The sequence below is a fragment of the Entelurus aequoreus genome, linkage group LG01 (genome assembly GCF_033978785.1).
Source record: "Entelurus aequoreus isolate RoL-2023_Sb linkage group LG01, RoL_Eaeq_v1.1, whole genome shotgun sequence".
Lineage (NCBI taxonomy): Eukaryota > Metazoa > Chordata > Actinopteri > Syngnathiformes > Syngnathidae > Entelurus > Entelurus aequoreus.
The window spans coordinates 58514624-58533543 of record NC_084731.1 but is presented as its reverse complement, the minus strand read 5'-3'; the positions used below and the strand labels follow the sequence as shown (position 1 = coordinate 58533543).

General features: G+C 37.3%; 1 protein-coding gene across 3 annotated transcripts in view; it reads left to right on the top strand.

The window, feature by feature from the left end:
- zgc:113307 (uncharacterized protein LOC553753 homolog) overlaps window positions 1-16388 on the top strand; it is a 19272-nt gene extending 2884 nt beyond the window's left edge. The window contains exons 2-5 of one of the 3 annotated variants that reach the window (XM_062025928.1): window positions 2679-3003; window positions 3070-3310; window positions 3488-3805; window positions 15385-16388. In XM_062025928.1, coding sequence (XP_061881912.1) covers window positions 2701-3003; window positions 3070-3310; window positions 3488-3805; window positions 15385-15536 — 1014 coding nt within the window. In that variant the 5' untranslated portion in view covers window positions 2679-2700 and the 3' untranslated portion in view covers window positions 15537-16388. Of the gene's footprint in view, window positions 1-2678; window positions 3004-3069; window positions 3419-3487; window positions 3806-15384 lie in introns of all 3 variants that reach the window. The other 2 variants (XM_062025919.1, XM_062025910.1) reach the window with 2 other exon arrangements.
- The last annotated feature ends 2532 nt before the right edge of the window (window positions 16389-18920 follow it).

Sequence of the window (18920 nt, the reverse complement as noted above, 5' to 3'; positions counted from 1 at the left end):
TTCTCAACTCTGTGGTAATATTCTTTTCACAAAATACAACCAATAGTACGTCAATGTTAAATCTTACTTGTGAAAAGTAATCCCCCAATTCCTATTTTCAACAGTCCGCTCATTTGAGCAGGAAAACGCTGAACACCAGCATGGCATCTTTGTTTTCTACCTGTCAACTGTCAGTTTAGGCTGCTCGCCGGCTCCTCATCACCACTTCAAGATGGCGGCCAAAATTGCTCGCGTCACAGCAGCCAATGCTGCGTCTACTTATAAGATGTCTATGGTTATAACGTCATTGCAAACACGGCAATCTGTTGCGTCCACTGCAGTTCGCTACCTTATTCATACTTTTTGTCAAGTGATTTTTTTTAAGCAGGGTTGCATGAGGTACCTACATAACATTACGTTAGTCAATGTATCACACACAGTAATGTAACGTTAGACGGCGGTCAGCAGCACCGCATATTTTTAGCCACCTACAAAAAGACAAACATAGTCAAATAAAGGTCAGTTAAAATGTATACTATATTAAGAATATGTGTACATATTGCATAGGGCCCTGACATCTAAAAAGTACAACTCTGTTCATTGTTATGTTTATGTATTTGTTATGTTTTTCATGTGTACGCACACATAAACACACATACAGTATGAGATGAGATCAATGAGATAAGGTAAGAACAGGATAGAAACTGCTGTGGAACTAGTTACAATGCAATATGCCATGGAATTACAATGTTAACACTTTTGTACAAATAAGTACAGTTGCACTTGTTTTTTCAAATGTGTTTATTCTGTAAAGGAATGAGTTAAATGTTTAAAATGACTGGTTAATAGTGCTTTAATAAAGTGCAATGTCAGCACTATTTTTTTTACTGCAATTTCAAATGCACTTGTTTTAATAAATAAATACAGCATTTTAAAAGCATACACAACCTGTGTAAATATATTAGTATGTGGTTAAAATGACTTGAAAGGACTCGAAACTCAAAACGCAGGACTTGGGACTTGACTTGAGACTTTCCAGTCTTGACTTTGGACTTGACTCGGGACTTGCCTGTGTTGACTCGGGACTTGACTCGAGACTTGAGGGCAAAGACTTGAGACTTACTTGTGACTTGAAAAACAATGACTTGGTCCCACCTCTGAATTAATCAGTGCAAATGTTGGAAAAAAAGCAAACGTTCTGATGCATTTGTGAAATTAATGATTAAAATGTTGGGCTTAGGGTTGTAAATGTTACTACATTACATATATACTTACATCATGTATATATAACCTTAATGGAGGTGTTTGGATGTTTTTTTAAGGGCTTTAAAGGCAGCCCTCGCAAAAATGACTAATGATTTATTGTTAATGATGGATTATGATGCGTCATCTATGTTGCTGCTTCTTGTTCTTAGCGCTGCTTTCGATATTTTCGATCATAATATTTTATTAGAGCGTATCAAAACACGTATTTGTACGTCAGACTTAGCCTTGTCTTGGTTTAACTCTTATCTTACTGACAGGATGCAGTGCGTCTCCCATAACAATGTGACATCGGACTATGTTAAGGTTCGGTTCTTGGCCCTGCACTCTTTAGTATCTACATGCTGCTGCTAGGTGACATCATACGCAAATACGGTGTTAGCTTTCACTGTTATGCTGATGACACTCAACTCTACATGCCCCTAAAGCTGACCAACACGCCGGATTTTAGTCAGCTGGAGGCGTGTCTTAATGAAATTAAACAATGGATGTCCGCTAACTTTTTGCAACTCAACGCCAAGAAAATGGAAATGCTGATTATCGGTCCTGCTAGACACCGACATTTATTTAATAATACCACCTTAACATTTGCAAATCTGGGTATTATCTTCGACCCAACTCTCTTGTTTGAGCCACACATTAAGAGTGTTACTAAAATGGCCTTCTTTCATCTCCGTATATTGGAAATGGCAACAGCGGAGGATGAATGCCCCACAAAAACGAGGAGCTTATTGACTACAATGGCAGACGCGTGCACATTTTCAGGACATATGCAGATCCCAAATACACATGAGCAGATACCAATAGGTAAGAACAGTTGGTTTTGTATAATATTGCAAAACAAAACGCCAGATAATATGTCTGCTAATAGGTGCCATTTTGGGGTCCTTATACACACACTATAATAATACCGTATGTTGAAGCACAGTGCGTCTGACTATGGTAGCCCTAATGTTCCAACAATCCATCAAGCGGTGCGGCTTCGTAGCTAACCAAAGTTGTACAGATGTTTCGGCGCTGTGTGTAATGTTCAATATTCTCAATGGAACATCAAAGTTTTGGTGTTGCTTTGCCTTGCCAGCATAATTAATTGAACAGGCGTCAACCTGCAGTCCATAAGTATCTCTTATGTGTGACTGCCATCTACTGGTCTCACTTATTATTACACTATGTACCAAATACAATTGCTTCGAGGTCGGTAAGCACAACCAGAATGAATACATACATAAGGCGCACCGGGTTACAAAGCGCAAAGTAAATTTTTGAGAAAATAAAAGATTTTAAGTGACAAACAGTTGAATAAATCTTATAGACTTGACTAAACTAAACTGATTGGCCAAGCATGAAAGTCCTTCAACAGAATAAATCTTAAAGGCATGACTCTTCAGTAAATTCCAAAACAGACTTTTGGAGTTTTAGTCTGCTGTTTCTTGCAGGTCTACAAATATTTTGGTCTCCATGGGTGTGCTACAAAGTCACTTGGTGCTGCTGTTTGTTTTTGCTGTGGCCTCGCCAACCACGCTGTCTGACAAGGACTATGGCGGCATCCCCCTGTGGATCAACCGCTTGCTCGGTGAGCCCAGCGTGCTGAGCCTAGAGGGCCGCTTGGACCAAGCCTGGTACCGCGCCAACAACCCTCAGGCGTGTCCTCGGCAGTGTGACTGCCCCATTCAGTGGCCCACGGCGCTGTACTGCGACCACAGAAGTCTGGCTGCCGTCCCTGGGTTCCTGCCAGCCACAACTCAGTACCTGTTTCTGCAGGTAAGGAGGTTCTTTGGAAGTTGTCCACTACTCCACCACTCGGTCTTGGTTTTGTATCTTTCACAGGGAAACAACATCTCATCCTTGTCTTCGCCACATCTGGCAAACATCACTGGGCTTCGCTGGCTCATCCTGGACCACAACCGTTTGAGAAGTGACCAGCTGGACTGGGGTTTCCTGCAAAACCAGACGCTACTGAATTACTTCTTCGCCAACCGCAACCAGCTGAGCTCGGTGCCCAGCGGTCTGCCAGACGGTCTCAAGCAGCTCAGACTCGCCCACAACAAAATCAGCAGCATCGCGCCCGGTGAGCTGAAGAACTTGCAGAACCTGACGGTGCTGCTTTTGCAAGGAAACCGATTGAAGACCATCAAAGAAGGAGCGCTCGATGGTAGTGGACCACTCATCATGTCATGTATCCCTAGAATAATAGTATTATTTACCACGACAATACCAGACCAACAAGTGTGTTCATGTGTTACAGGTCTCCTTGGTCTTCACCTGCTGGACCTCGGCGGAAATTCCTTCTCAGTAGTCCCCAAACATTTACCGCCCTTGGTGCAGCAGCTCTATCTGTCCAATAACTCCCTCTCTGGGGTCCACAAGGACAGTTTGGTGGGGTTGGTGAACCTCAGGCACCTTGGTCTAAGTCACTGTGGCCTGCAGAGCCCCCACATCCACCCTGAGGCCTTCAACCTCTCCAGCCTGCTGGAACTGGACTTGTCTTACAATGAGCTTGTGAGCATACCCACAGTGCCCACCACCCTGCAGCACTTCTATCTGGAGGCCAATGACATTCGAGGTAAGCTAGCAAAGGTAATACTTGCACACACACACTTTAATTAACATATGTGAGCCCAAACATCTAGAATCTCCCAATAACGAGTGAAGGAAATGGAGTGAACACGTGTCAGTTGTATCAAATAAGTCAATGTAAAGAAATAATGATCCCCTAAATGTAATCAGTTGTTCTGTATCCCATTTCTGACATGTACTAAAAGTTTCATTAAAATCAGCCCAAACTACAAACGGACAAAAAACAACTAACCAAGCTAACCAACTAACCAACAAACTAGCCAACTAAATATCTAACCGACTAACTAACTAACTAACTAACTAACTAACTAACTAACTAACTAACTAACTAACTAACTAACTCAACCAACAAAATAACCAACTACCAAACTAAACCAACCGACTAGCTAAACAAACTGACTAACTCAACCAACTACATAATCCAACCAACAAGTTGAAGCAACTAACTAACTAAATGTACTAACTACACCAAAAAACTAAACCAATTAACAAAAACTAAACTAACTAACTTAACAAACTAACTCAACCAACTAACGAAAACAACCAACCAACAAACGATACCAACTAACTAACTCAACCAACTAACAAACTAACACAACCAACAAACTAGCTAACTAAACCAACACACTAACTCAACCAACTAACAAAATAAACCAACTAAATAACTAAATCAATGAACTAACTAAACCAATTCACTAAACCAAATAGCAAACTAACTAACTAAACCAACTGACTCAACCAACCAACCAACTAACAAAGTAAAAAAACAACGTACAAACGAAAAAAATAACCAACCATACAACCAACTAACTAACCAACTAACTAACTAAATAACTAACCAACTAACTAACTAACTAACTAACTAACTAACTAACTAACTAACTAACCAATTACCTGTGAACTAACTAACTAATTAATTAATTAACTAACTAACTAACTAACTAACTAACTAACTAACTAACTAACTCAACCAACTAACTAACTCAACCAACTTGTTCCAATCAGTTAGGTCAGGCCGTTCTTGGTCAAATGTTGCTTCTTAGTGCCGTCTTCATCACCTGGGGGTGATTGCTATTATGTTTTTTACCTGCTGCTAATCATCACCTGGACACTGTTCAAGCCAGTCACTCGTCTTTCCCGGAAAAGTTTAGAGTCTTGTTTGTCGGAGGACAGTGTTCTGAAAATTACTTTAAAAAAGTAATTAACTAATTAATTAATTAAGTAATTAATTTTGAATTACTAATGGAATTACACTTAAATTAATGTTATTAATTACTAGGGAAAATAATAAATACGTTACTCAAAAGAAAGTTTAAATATCTGGCATTTGCAGTGGATAGATGTTTGATATAGAGCAGTGGGCGTGTGTCTGTGCTTTTAAAAGGCGAGGCCTGTTGCCAAGTTACGTGCGATGTCGTCGAGGGTTTCAACGGAGCTGTGTTTGTTAGCTGTAGCAGTTAGCCAGCTCTTTTGAATCTTTTCACCGGATTGTGTCACCTCTGCTTAATAAAGAGATTGAATGTGCTTCCATGGCTGTCGTACCTTCTTGTCAACAAACAGGGTGTTGTTTGGATGGCAAGTTTGTCACTTCAATCACCGATTTGTTGTTCATTACTCCCATCGTGTACGTGTGCGTGCGTTGTTGTCTGCTGTGTCACAGTGTGATGGTGCCCCATCCTGTTTGATATCAAGTTCATTTTAGTGCGATACTGATTGTTGCTTTCACTAGTAAAAAGATATTTCCTGCGTTGAACTTGCTGCACTTATGATGCTGTCTTTTTGTCGACATGCAACCACATCAAAAGTAGCGCGCCACGTTACATCACGCTATCGCACACGGCATTGTAACGGACTGAATTGTAATCAATTAGATTACTGGTTATTATTAAAAGTAACTGTTATTAAATAATGACGTAATTACAAACACCGTGGGAAGAACTATCAGTTAGTAGCATTTTTGACTTCTTGTTAATAATAAAAATGGGCCAAACTCATATTAAAGAAGTCATACAATATTATTCTTATCTTTTACTTTCAACGCTTAAATCTCTAGAACAGAGGTGTCAAAGTCGTTTTCACTGAGGGCAAAAGTTGCGCAGTTATGTTTGGCCCCAGAGGGCCGCTTCTAACAGTTAATACTATTATCACACCATTTTGTATTGCATTTTATTAGTAGATTTAAAAAATAAAAATAAAAAAGTCAAAAAAATATGGTAACTTGGAATAATTTCACCTCAAACTTTACTGTATTTTACTGTAAATGGAAAAACAGTACTGCTGTTTTTATGGTTAAAAAAAGGCAGCTCTGTTGCCAGAATTTTACTGTAAAAACTTTTTTTTTTTTTTTTTACTGTAAATAAAAAAAACTGCAATTTTACAGTAACATCTTGGCACCTGAGCTGGCAGTTTTGTTTTTTTTCCACCCCAAATCAACAACTGTAGATTTTTCGGTGTATTACTGTAAATGCCAAAACAGCACTACAGTTTATTACAGTAAAAAAAGTACAGTTTTTTCATTTAGAGACAAATGCTGTAAAAACCACAGTAAATTTCACAATTTTACCATGAAATCTATTGCTACTTTTACATTGCACAATTTGATGGTTAACTTGCTTTGAAATCATTATTATTATTTCTTTGAATGTTTGACAACATATTTTTGCATAATTAGACAATATTTAAGTTAACATAATTTGCAATTACATGGAGTGCTAGTATTTTTTTTAAGAAACATTACATTTAGTAATGAAAGTTACTTGATACAAATTATTTGCGGGCTTTCGAGGGCCAAATAAAATGAAGTAGCGGGCCACATCTGACCCCCGGGCTTTGAGTTTGACACCTGTGCTCTAGAGCAACCTCAGATCCATCACTCAATTATAATTTTTTTTTGCTAGTGTTTTTTGTTTGTTTGTTTAATGCCCTTTTCAGTCCAGACAATTTGAAACGAATTTGTGGGGATATCTATAAAACAATCCTTCAGACTTCCTCCAAACGGTTCGTTTGGAATTTTGTTCAAGTGTTACATCAGCAGGTTATCCATGTATGGTAGAAATTTACCCAAACATTATTGTGCCTGTGTGCCTTGTGAGTGCAAAGAAGATTCCTGCTTCCCACAAACTTTCACAAAAAGATGGATTTTTCGAAAAAAACGACTTTTACTGGCAGGCTTGGTGACTGTGATTTATAGCATTGAAACGGTAGGTACTAACAGTAGGTTAGAAATATGTGAATGATACAATATGCTATGTCAGCTGAATTTGTTTTGTAGCTAGATTAGCCTTCTACTGTAAGACAACTGCTGGGATGTTACTGACTGTTTTTTTTTAATGTTTTTTTGTTTGTTTGTTTAATGCCATTTTTACACTTAAAAACAACTATTTTTTATGGCAAACACACAAAATAGGGCCTTTGACAAATGTTCCCCAAAAAATGGAAATATTTGATGTGAAGTATTTGGAGCCTTGAATAAATAGGTCAAAAATTCATAACATTGTTTCCGCCCGAATGCAGCTAAGATAGGCTCTAGCACCCTCGCGACCCCGAACAGGACAAGCGGTAGAAAATGGATGGATTTTGGTTCCTCATTATTTTTTTGAGCAATTACAGTTTTAAAGGGAAAAAAACATCCTGCATGACAACATTGTGTTATTAGAGTCAACATTAAAACATTTTCTCCTTAAATTTCACCGATTTGCTCTTTTATTCCACGTTTTTACGTGTTTTTTTATGTAATAGTATTCATAGATTGTGCCATGAGCTGTTAAAACATTATTTGATGACACCTCTGCTGAAAAACTCCCACAATAGTTACTCGTTACTTTACAAAAATTACTAACGGAATTAGTCTTAAATAAATGTTATTAATTACTAGGGAAAGTAATTGATATGTTACTTTAAAAAAGTTTAAATATCTGGCATTTGCAGTAGAGTGTGTCTGTGCTTTTAAAAGGCGGGGCCTGTTGCCAAGTGACGTCATCGAGGGATTCAACGGAGCCGTTTGTTAGCTTTAGCAGTTAACCGTTCACCAGCTCCTTTGAATCTTTTCACCGGATTGTGTTGCCTCTGCTTGATAAAGAAATTGAACATGCTTCCATGGCTGTCAACAAACGGGGTATTGTTTAGATGGCGAGTTCGTCACTTCAATCATTGATTTGTTGTTCAATATTCCTATCGTGTACGTGAGCGTATGTTGTTGTCTGCTGTGTCAGAGTATTTCATGGCAGAACGCTAAAAATGCGACAACAGACCACCTTGACAATATTAACTAAGAACGATACAACATTTAATATGAAGAGTATGTTAACGTCCCGCATCGACGTTTTTTTGCAATCGAGCAGTTATTTAATAAGTAAACCATGAAAACATTAAAATCCGGATATGATTTCATTATGTGGGTTTTAGCTGTCCATCATAACAAAGCTATTGACTTTGGTTGGGAAGTTGCTCAGACCAGGACGGAGCTTGGGTGGAGTCTCCGTCAAGGAGGGAGGGGCTGAGAGGATGGCTGCGCTACAGGGGAGGGGCAATGTTATCACGGAGAAAAAGTAGGTTAGCAAAAGAAAAAGGGAGATTGGTATGAAGACATCTGCCACGGTTTTAGAGAAAACAGAGCCGGATGAGGGAGAAGCACATGTTGTTCTACTTTCCAATCTCCTCTTTCCTCTATCTCAACCTTGCTCCACCAGTCTGACCTAGAACACTATCAAAACATTTGGTCACGGTAGAAATTGGAAAGCAGTTTTGGCTGTGGTAAAAAAAAAAAAAAAAATGCAAATCACTCCGACACACACCTAGCAGCTCCAGCCTGGCTGAGAGCAGCATTATGACTCAAATAATAAGTGAGGAAAGATGGTGTAATACAATACAAAAATATAGGAATGACACAAAAATGACAATGAACAATATTGCACTTCAGATGGAACAATATAAATCAATAGAAATAACAATATTGACAACTACTAGGGTTGTACCGATACCAATGTTTTGGTACCGGTACCAAAATGTATTTCAATAATTTTTTAAATAAAGGGGACTACAAAAAATGGCATTATTGGCTTTATTTTAACAAAAAATCTTAGGGTACATTAAACATATGTTTATTACTGCAATTTTGTACTCAAATAAAATAGTGAACATACTAGACAACTTGTCTTTTAGTAGTAAGTAAACAAACAAAGGCTCCTAATTAGTCTGCTGACATATGCAGTAACATATTGTGTCATTTATATTTTATTATTTTGTCAACCTAATGAGGGACAAACTGTAAAAATTGAATGTGTGTGTGAATGGGTGAATGTGGAAATACTGTCAAAGCGCTTTGAGTACCTTGAAGATAGAAAAGCGCTATACAAGTATAACCCATTTATCATTTTTGATCCACTTGTTCACTTACTGTTAATATCTGCTTATTTTCTTCTTTTAACATGTTCTATCTACACTTCTGTTAAAATGTAATAATCACTTATTCTTCTGTTGTTTGATACTTTACATTAGTTTTGGATGATACCACACATTTTGGTATCGATCCGATACCAAGTAGTTACAGGATCATACATCGGTCCTATTCAAAGTCCTCATGTGTCCAGGGACGTATTTCCTGAGTTTATAAACACATTATAAATAAAAAAAAAAGAAAGAAAAAAAATCGATGTAATCATACTACTATCGACTAGATACGCTATTGTACTTGATATCATTACAGTTGATGTCAGGTGTAGATCCACCCATGGCATTTGTTTACATTCAGGGGTGCTAGCTTGTTGTTAGCGGTTAGCTATTGTATCCTTCTACAATGTGTAGTGAAGCATGTTTAGCTATTCCTCGTCCTGCAGGGATGATACATGTAAGAAACATACTTTATTTGTCGCCATTAGTGATTTAGAAGTAGCTAAAACACTGCAAACTGCGGATGGACATTAGCTGCTAGTTTGCTAGCCATGTCTTAAAGATATTCTTCCTGAGGGCGTTTCAGTGTTATAACTTCACCTTTGTTGTCAGTTTTTAGGCCAAAATCATCTATTCTCCCTTTTCTTCTACACACTGTGTCTGCTTGTAAGTACTCTGTGTGTGTGCGCTGCCGAACATGCTCCTCTGCTCGTAAAACCAGCAATGTCATGACGAGATGACGTGCCATCATGCCAGTTAATTGTTTTTTGTTTTTTTTAAAAGGGGAACCGGTACCTTTCAAACAGAGTATAGTACCGTTTTTGATTCATTAGTACTGCGATACTATACTAGAACCGGTATACCGTACAACCCTAATAACTAATAATATTATTAATTACCTTTACTTTTAACATTAGAATTGTTTCAGGTGCAACAATACATTAAAAAAGTAAAGGAAAAGGAGCAAACTCTATTAACCTTTTACATTGTTATGGTACAGTTAGGTGAAACTTTAGCAGTGATGTGGGTGTTTGTGTGTGTATGGATACATGTTTGATGGTGCTACATTTATTTTAATTTTTTAAATGTTGTTCTTTCCAGCTATTGAAGCAAATCATATATCATCTATATTTGCAGTAAATAATTTATTTTACAAAAGACAAGTGTGGGATACTTTTTTTGTTGCCTTATTTGTGTTTGACTTTATTAAATTGATTTATATATTAACATTTGGTGCAGCCGGGCCGGAGCAGGAGGGGATAGAAAGAGAAACAAAGGAGGACAAAGGGGGAAATTGCTGGGACAAGAGGGGGGGGGGGAGGGGTAAGACAGAGAGACAACAACAACAACAAACACAACAATAACAAACACAACAACAACAACAATGAAACAGAGGTTGATGAAGCATATGAACATTTCTTAATCAAGTTCATAATACTTTATGACAAACATTGTCCATGGATACAACTCAGTAATAAGCAGAGAAAGAATAATCAACCATGGATGACAAAAGGATTAAACAATGCTTGTAAGAAGAATACACTATATAGAAAATTTACAGAGGCAGAAATTAAGTACAAAAAGTATAAAAACAAGTTAACAAACATACTATGATCATGTAGAAAAGAATATTACAGTGAATTATTGGACAGGAACAAAAATAATATGAGAGCAACATGGGGCATCCTCAATAGCATTATTAAAAATGGCACTAAGAGGGACTACCCCCAACACTTCTTAGAAGTAAAAAAAAAGAATGACAACATAAAGGAAGTAGTTGAAAGCTTCAATAATTACTTTGTAAATATTGGACCAAAATTGGAAGAAAGGATTCCAGACCCAATTTCAATTGAGGACTATAATGATAACATAGAGCGAAATCCCAACTCCATGTTCCTCAGTAATGTGACACAGGAGGAAATAGTTACAATTGTGAATACAATGTAAATCTAAGACTTCAACTGATTGTAACGGAATTGATATGGAAATGATAAAAAAGGTTATTGAAGAGATCTCAGGACCATTAATGTATATTAGTAAACTATCATTTCAAACAAGTACATTTCCAAACAAAATGAAAATAGCTAAAGTTGCACCAATTTATTAGACTAGAGACAAACACCAATTTACAAATTATAGACCTGTTTCCTTACTTCCACAATTTTCTAAAATCATTAAAAAACTGTTCAATAACAGATTAGAGAGTTTCATAAACAAAAATAAAATACTCAAAGAGAACCGGTATGGATACAGAGCTAATGTTTCAACTTCAATGGCTTTAATTGAAATTACAGAAGAAATTACCAATGCAATAGATAGTAAAAAATGTGCGGCAGCAGTGTTTATGGATCTAACTAAAGCATTTGACACAATTAATCACAATATTTTAATCAAAAAACTAGAACGATACGGCATCAGAGTGTTAGTCTTAAACTGGATAAGAAGTTATCTAACAAACAGGAAACAATACGTGAAGCTAGGTGAACACACATCTACAACGCAAAATATATCCTGTGGTGTACCTCAGGGATCAATACTAGGACCTAAATTATTCAATCTCTATATAAATGACATTTGTAAAGTTACAAAAGATTTAAAGTTAGTATTATTTGCGGATGATACAACAGCGTTTTGTTTAGGAGAGAACACACAGAAGATAATACAAATAATAACAGAAGAAATTAACAAATTAAAAAGATGCTTTGACAAAAATAGACTATCGTTGAATCTTATTAAAACTAAAATAATGCTATTTGGTAACAGTAGAAGAGAAAGTCAAACACAAATACAAATAGACGGAATAAAAATTGAAAGAGTAAATGAAACCAAATTTCTATGTATAATCATTGATGATAAATTGAACTGGAAATCTCATGTAAAAAATATACAACATAAAGTAGCAAGAAACACGTCAATAATGAATAAAGCAAAACATATTCTCGACCAAAAATCACTTCATATTCTCTACTTCTCACTAGTGTTACCATATCTGAGTTACTGTGTGGAAATATGGGGAAATAACTACAAAAGTACACTTCATTCATTAACGGTGTTACAAAAAAGATCAGTTAGAATAATACATAATGTTGGATATAGAGAACATACAAACCCTTTATTTATTGAATCAAAAATACTGAAATTCCACAATTTAGTGAATTTGCAAACAGCTAAAATTATACACAAAGCAAACTATAATCTGCTGCCTACCAAAGAATATACAACAATTATTTTCAAAAAAAGAGGAGAAATATAATCTTAGAGAAAAATGTAATTTAAAACATTTGTATGCACGTAAAACACTTAAGACTTTCAGTATATCAGTATGTGGAATTAAATTATGGAATGGATTAAGCAAAGCAATCAAACAATGTACTAATATGATCCACTTCAAGAAACTCTTCAAACTTAAAGTGTTTACAAAGTACAAAGAAGAAGAACCATGATAAACATTCTGGATTTATTCCATCCATCCATTCTTTCATTCTCAAAATAATCTTACTTATCTCATCATATGTAATATAACTTACTTCACCAATTATTATGTATTTATTTATTTTTATTGTGATTACTTATAGAGCATATTGTGAATAAATTGAAAACAGGAAGTGAACAAAAGTTTTAGCAACTGTTATGTAAAAGAAAAGGGGTAGGATTAAATAAGCTCTGCTTCTTCCTACTCCTTTTCGAACATGTTGAAAAGAGAAACTGGAAATTGTGATGTATCATGTTGTATGCTTGCATGTTCCAAATAAACTCAAACTCAACCCAACTCAACAACAGAACAGCATCGTCAAACACAATATGTACAAATATGATAGTAAAAGTGATGGCAAAGAAGCAGTTAGTGAAGTAAATAATAATACAGAAATGACAATGAACATAATTATACTACAAATGGATCAATACAAATACCAATAGAAATAGCAATATTAATAATGAATAATAATTACTGTTATGAACTGGTCAAGGGGGGAGACCCCGGGATGCAGAGACGGGAGGCAAGTTTGAAAATACAAAAAGTCATGAATTTATTAAGTCCAAAAAGGTACAACAAAAGGCGATGGGGCAGAAGTGCACACCATGAATATTAACAAAACAGGTTCCTCAGTGGTTGGCAGAGGGAGCAACCAGGGCGCACCAAGCACTGCATAACGTAGTGATGGGTCCGGCAACACCGATGCATCGGCGCATGCGTCGAGCTCATAGAGCGATACCCTGTGTCGGTGCGCGTATCGCTTTTAGAAAGTCACGTGACCGAACACGAGCTGTTTTGGTCACGTGACCGCTCATGAGCTGTTCTGGTCACGTGACCGCTCATGAACTGTATCGCACTGACGCCTGCGCGTCAAACTGTTTATTAGGAAGCGGCGCAATGCGTGTTGTTGACGAACACCGTTAGGGCCGCTTGTTGTCACTGTCACTCAAAGTTGCATTTCAAAATTACACAGAATAAATGTGTTTATTTTGTTTAGAATTCAGATGGGTTTGATTTGGTGCGCGGCATATATTGGCTGTGCGGCGCACAGTGTGCGCGAAGGACGCCTGAGCACTGCGCAATTGCGCAGGCGCGCACCTTAGAGGGAATGTTGCTCACAGGGCACAGAGGAGGCGTCAGTGCGATACAGTTCGCGTATCGGTCACGTGACCAAAGCAGCTCATGATCGGTCACGTGACTTTCTAAAAGCTGTACGCGCACCGATACAGGGTTTCGCTCTATGAGCTCGACGCATGCGCCTATGCATCTGTGTTGCAGGACCCATCACTACTGTTACTAGAGAAGGTACAGGAATGACGGCGTGGCGAAGTTGGTAGCGTGGCCGTGCCAGCAATCGGTTACTGGGGTTCAATCCCCACCTTCTACCATCCTAGTCATGATACATGTTCACATTATTTGACTGTATCTAAAAAAGATAAAAATATATTTTTATTTAAATGAAGATATTAAATAATCCTAAATGAAATACAATGACTTGGTTTATATTATTGTATATACTAGGTCATAAAATCAGTGTCAGTTGAGTCGGTCCATAGGTTGCCTGTAGGGATTTTTAATGTCCAGCAGATGTCAGTATTTAGTGACACAGTATCGACACAGTATCAATACAGTTTTGCAATGTGTCGAAACGCTTCATGAGGCCTCATCAACCCATCACTAGCATAACGTATTTGCTGCCTCAGGGAGGCTAGGGAACAAACACAATTAATTTGGCAATAACAGGACAGGGAAACAACATACCATGAGGCGAAGTAGGCACATGCACGTGCGGAGTACAGGAAACAATGACCAGCAAGGTCAAGCTGTGGGTGAAGAGCCTAAATACTGGCGGGCTAATTGTGAGCAGGTGTGTCACCAGGTCCGCCCCTCGCAGAGGACGAATCACTAAAACAGGTGCAGACAAAAAAGAGAAGGCAGGAACACACTAAAAACACAACAATTACTTCTATTATCAAAAATACAATTGTTTCAAATGCAACAATACATATATGTAATGATACTTTGAAATACAAAAGAAAGCAGATAAATGGAGGGGAAAAAAGAGATAAAAACTGTATTAACCTTGTAGATTGTTTTAGTAACAATAGGTTAAATTTAGTCAGTGTGCCATGTTACCCAGTTCCCCATAGGGCAACAACATTAATATATGTTTGAAGAAACATGATTATATGCATGAGTGTATGTATGTATATGTACTTGTATATGTACAGTATGTGTGTATGTATGTTTGTACTGTGAATGTATATGTACAGTATGTGTATATGTATGTTTGTACTGTAAATGTATATGTAAAGTATGTGTATATGTATGTTTGTACAGTGAATTTATATGTACAGTATGTGTGTATGTATGTTTGTACTGTGAATGTATATGTACATGTATGTGTATATGTATGTTTGTACAGTGATTGTGCGTGTGTATGTATGAACTTTGAGTGCGTAGGTATGTACTGTATTTGTGTATGTATGTATTGTACTTGTGTAGGTATGTATGTATTTATGTATGTTTCTGGGAACGTGTGATGGTCCTCCATTAAAGCCAAACACAGGCTACCGTGTGTTAGCTAGAGGAAGTATTTTCTCAAACGAACACACAAAACACGGCGCCAACCCGGCGCTTTTTCAACTGAACGCAGAGCTGTCTGCTCCTCTCCTTCATGGCATCCCTTGCGTTTACTTTAGAGCTCAACTTGACCAGTTTCTGCAGAGAAGTGGGCCCCCCAAGCTACTCAAGGTTGAAGACCCTGCGACTGGACGGCAACAGGATGTCCTACCGAGAGCTCCCGTCTGACTGGGTCTACTGTCTGAGAGTGATTGAAAGTATTCACATTTGAACACGCGTTGATAATAAAACCCAACATCATTGTCATTCTTCAGCATTTTTCCTGTGGGTTTCCAACTTCAACAGGGTTTTCCTTGGACACCGAGTGTGACATGCTGTCTCATTTCTTCAAGTAGTGGTTTAACTGAGCTGGGAGTATATATGACGGACATTTAAGAATGGCAAAACTCAGTAGCACGCCCTGGGGAAACACTGACTCACTTGTACTAACGTCCCCGGTTGTAGAGCAGGGATTTGAAGGTCGTCTACGAATGTTGACCAGGGACTTGAAGACCGTTAAACACTTAAAGGCCTACTGAAACCCACTACTACCGACCACGCAGTCTGTTAGTTTATATATCAATGATGGAATCTTAACATTGCAACACATGCCAATACGGCCGGGTTAACTTACAAAAAGCAATTTAAAATTTCCCGCTAAACTTCCGGTTGAAAACGTCTATGTATGATGACGTATGCACGTCACGTCAATCGTTGAACCAGAAGTATTGGTACACCATTGAATCCAATACAAAAAGCTCTGTTTTCATTTCAAAATTCCACAGTATTCTGGACATCTGTGTTGGTGAATCTTTTGCAATTTGTTTAATGAACAATGAAGACTGCAAAGAAGAAAGTTGTAGGTGGGATCGGTGTATTAGCGGCTGGCTGCAGCAACACAACCAGGAGGACTTTGACTTGGATAGCAGACGCGCTATCCGATGCTAGCCGCCGACCGCATCGATGATCGTGTGAAGTCCTTCGTCGCGCCGTCGATCGCTGGAACGCAGGTGAGCACGGGTGTTGATGAATAGATGAGGGCTGGCTGGCGTAGGTGGATAGCTAATGTTTTTAGCATAGCTCTGTGAGGTCCCGTTGCTAAGTTAACTTCAATGGCGTCGTTAGCAACAGCATTGTTAAGCTTCGCCAGGCTGGAAAGCATTAACCGTGTTTTTACATGTCCATGGTTTAATAGTATTGTTGGTTTTCTGTCTATCCTTCCAGTCAGGGATTTATTTATTTTGTTTCTATCTGCAGTTAAGCCCGATGCTATCACGTTAGCTCCGTAGCTAAAGTGCTTCGCCGATGTATTGTCGTGGGGATAAAAGTCACTGTGAATGTCCATTTCGCGTTCTCGACTCTCATTTTCAAGAGGATAAAGTATCCGAGATGGTTTAAAATACAAATCAGTGATCCACAATAGAAAAAGCAGAGAGTGTGGAATCCAATGAGCCCTTGTACCTAAATTACAGTCAGAGCGAAAAAAGATGCGTCCTGCACTGCACTCTAGTCCTTCACTCTCACGTTCGTCATCCACAAATCTTTAATCCTGGCTCAAATTAATGGGGTAATCGTCGCTTTCTCGGTCCGAATTGCTCTCGCTGCTGGAGGGGAAATGTGAGGAGCCTTTCAACATGTGACGTCACGCTACTTCCGGTACAGGAGAGGCTTGTTTTATCAGCGACCAAAAGTTGCGAACTTTATCGTCGATGTTCTCTACTAAATCCTTTCAGCAAAAATATGGCAACATCGCAAAATGATCAAGTATGACACATAGAATTGATCTGCTATCCCCGTTTAAATTTAAAAAAATCATTTCAGTAGGCCTTTAATACTTGTCATACGGTCTTAAAGGTGCCCTTGTGCAAAACCGACTTTTCCTACCTATTGGTACCTGCTTATGTTTATTTGGGATCTGAATAATTTGTAATAAAATTGTGGGGATATTTATAAAACAATCATTCAGACTTAGTTTGGAATTTTGTTCAAGTGTGACCTCAGCGGATTATCCATATATGGTACAAATTTACCCGAACAGTTTTGTGCTTTCAACTGTAAAAAAGTCGCTTCGAGTGTGTGCAAAGAAGAGTCCTGTGTCCCACAAACTTTCACAAAAAGTTTTACTTTTTACTGGCAGGCTTGGTGACTATTATTTTTTAAGTACTAACAGTAGGTTAGAAATATGTGAAAAATACAATACGCAATGTTAGCTAAATTTGTTTTGTAGCTATGTTAGCCTTCTACTGTAAGGCAATTGCTGGGATGTTACTGACGCCACGTCCAGCTCATGTCCCACCTATTAAATATGTGTGGGGGTCAAGCTAGCTTTGTTCTCAATGGGTACTAGGCGCTATTTAGCCTCTCTCGAAAAAAAATGCCCTACCTTTACGAGAGGTTATCAAAAAGGGAGGAAGAGTGCAACATATTACAAAACGACGACAAGAAAAGCATACCGCTCACACTCCAGTCCAAGGGAGCAGAGTCGAAGAATGCACAAGTTTGCAGTGATCACTTTGTTAAAGGTTTGTTTGATATACTTTTAATGTTTATCATTTCCTACTGAAATATTAGCTTGATATTATTTGTATTTCTTAAACAAATAATTGCTACAAGTGTTTCGAAAAGCACCAACTCAGCAACTCTAAATAAAAGAAAGCAATTGTGACCAAAACCTCAAAGGGTTAAGTTTTTACCAAAGACAACAATCATAAATGAATCTTTCAGCACATACACAATGTTGACATCTATAGTTATAGTTTGATAAACAATCATAAATGAATCTTTCAGCACACACACAATGTTGACATCTCTAGATATATTTTGATAAACAATCATCAATGAATATTTCAGCACATACACAATGTTGTCATCTATAGTTATATTTTGATAAACATAAATTAATCTTTCAGTACATACACAATGATGAATCTATAGTTATATTTTGATAAACAATCCAATGACTCTTTCAGCACATACACAATGTTGACATCTATAGTTATATTTTGATACAAAATTATGAATTAATCTTTCAGCACATACACAATGTTGACATAAATAGTTATATTTTGATAAACAATCATAAATTAATCTTTCAGCAGATACACAATGTTGACATTTACAGTTATATTTTGATAAACAATTATAAATGAATCTCTTAGCACATACACAATGTTGACATCTATAGTTATATTTTGATAAACTATCATAAATTAATCTTTCAGCAGATACACAATGTTGACATTTACAGTTATATTTTGATGAACAATTATAAATGAATCTCTTAGCACATACACAATGTTGACATCTATAGTTATATTTTGATAAACAATCATGAATGAATCTTTCAGCACATACACAATGTTGCCATCTATAGTTATATTTTGATAAAAAATTATAAATGAATATTTTAGCACATACACAATGTTGACATATATAGTAATATTTTGATAAACAATCATACATGAATCTTTCAGCACATACACAATGTTGTCATTGATCTATAATTATATTTTGATAAACATAAATCAATCTTTCAGCACATACACAATGTTGACATCTATAAGTATATTTTGATAAAAAATTATGAATTAATCTTTCAGCACATACACAATGTTGA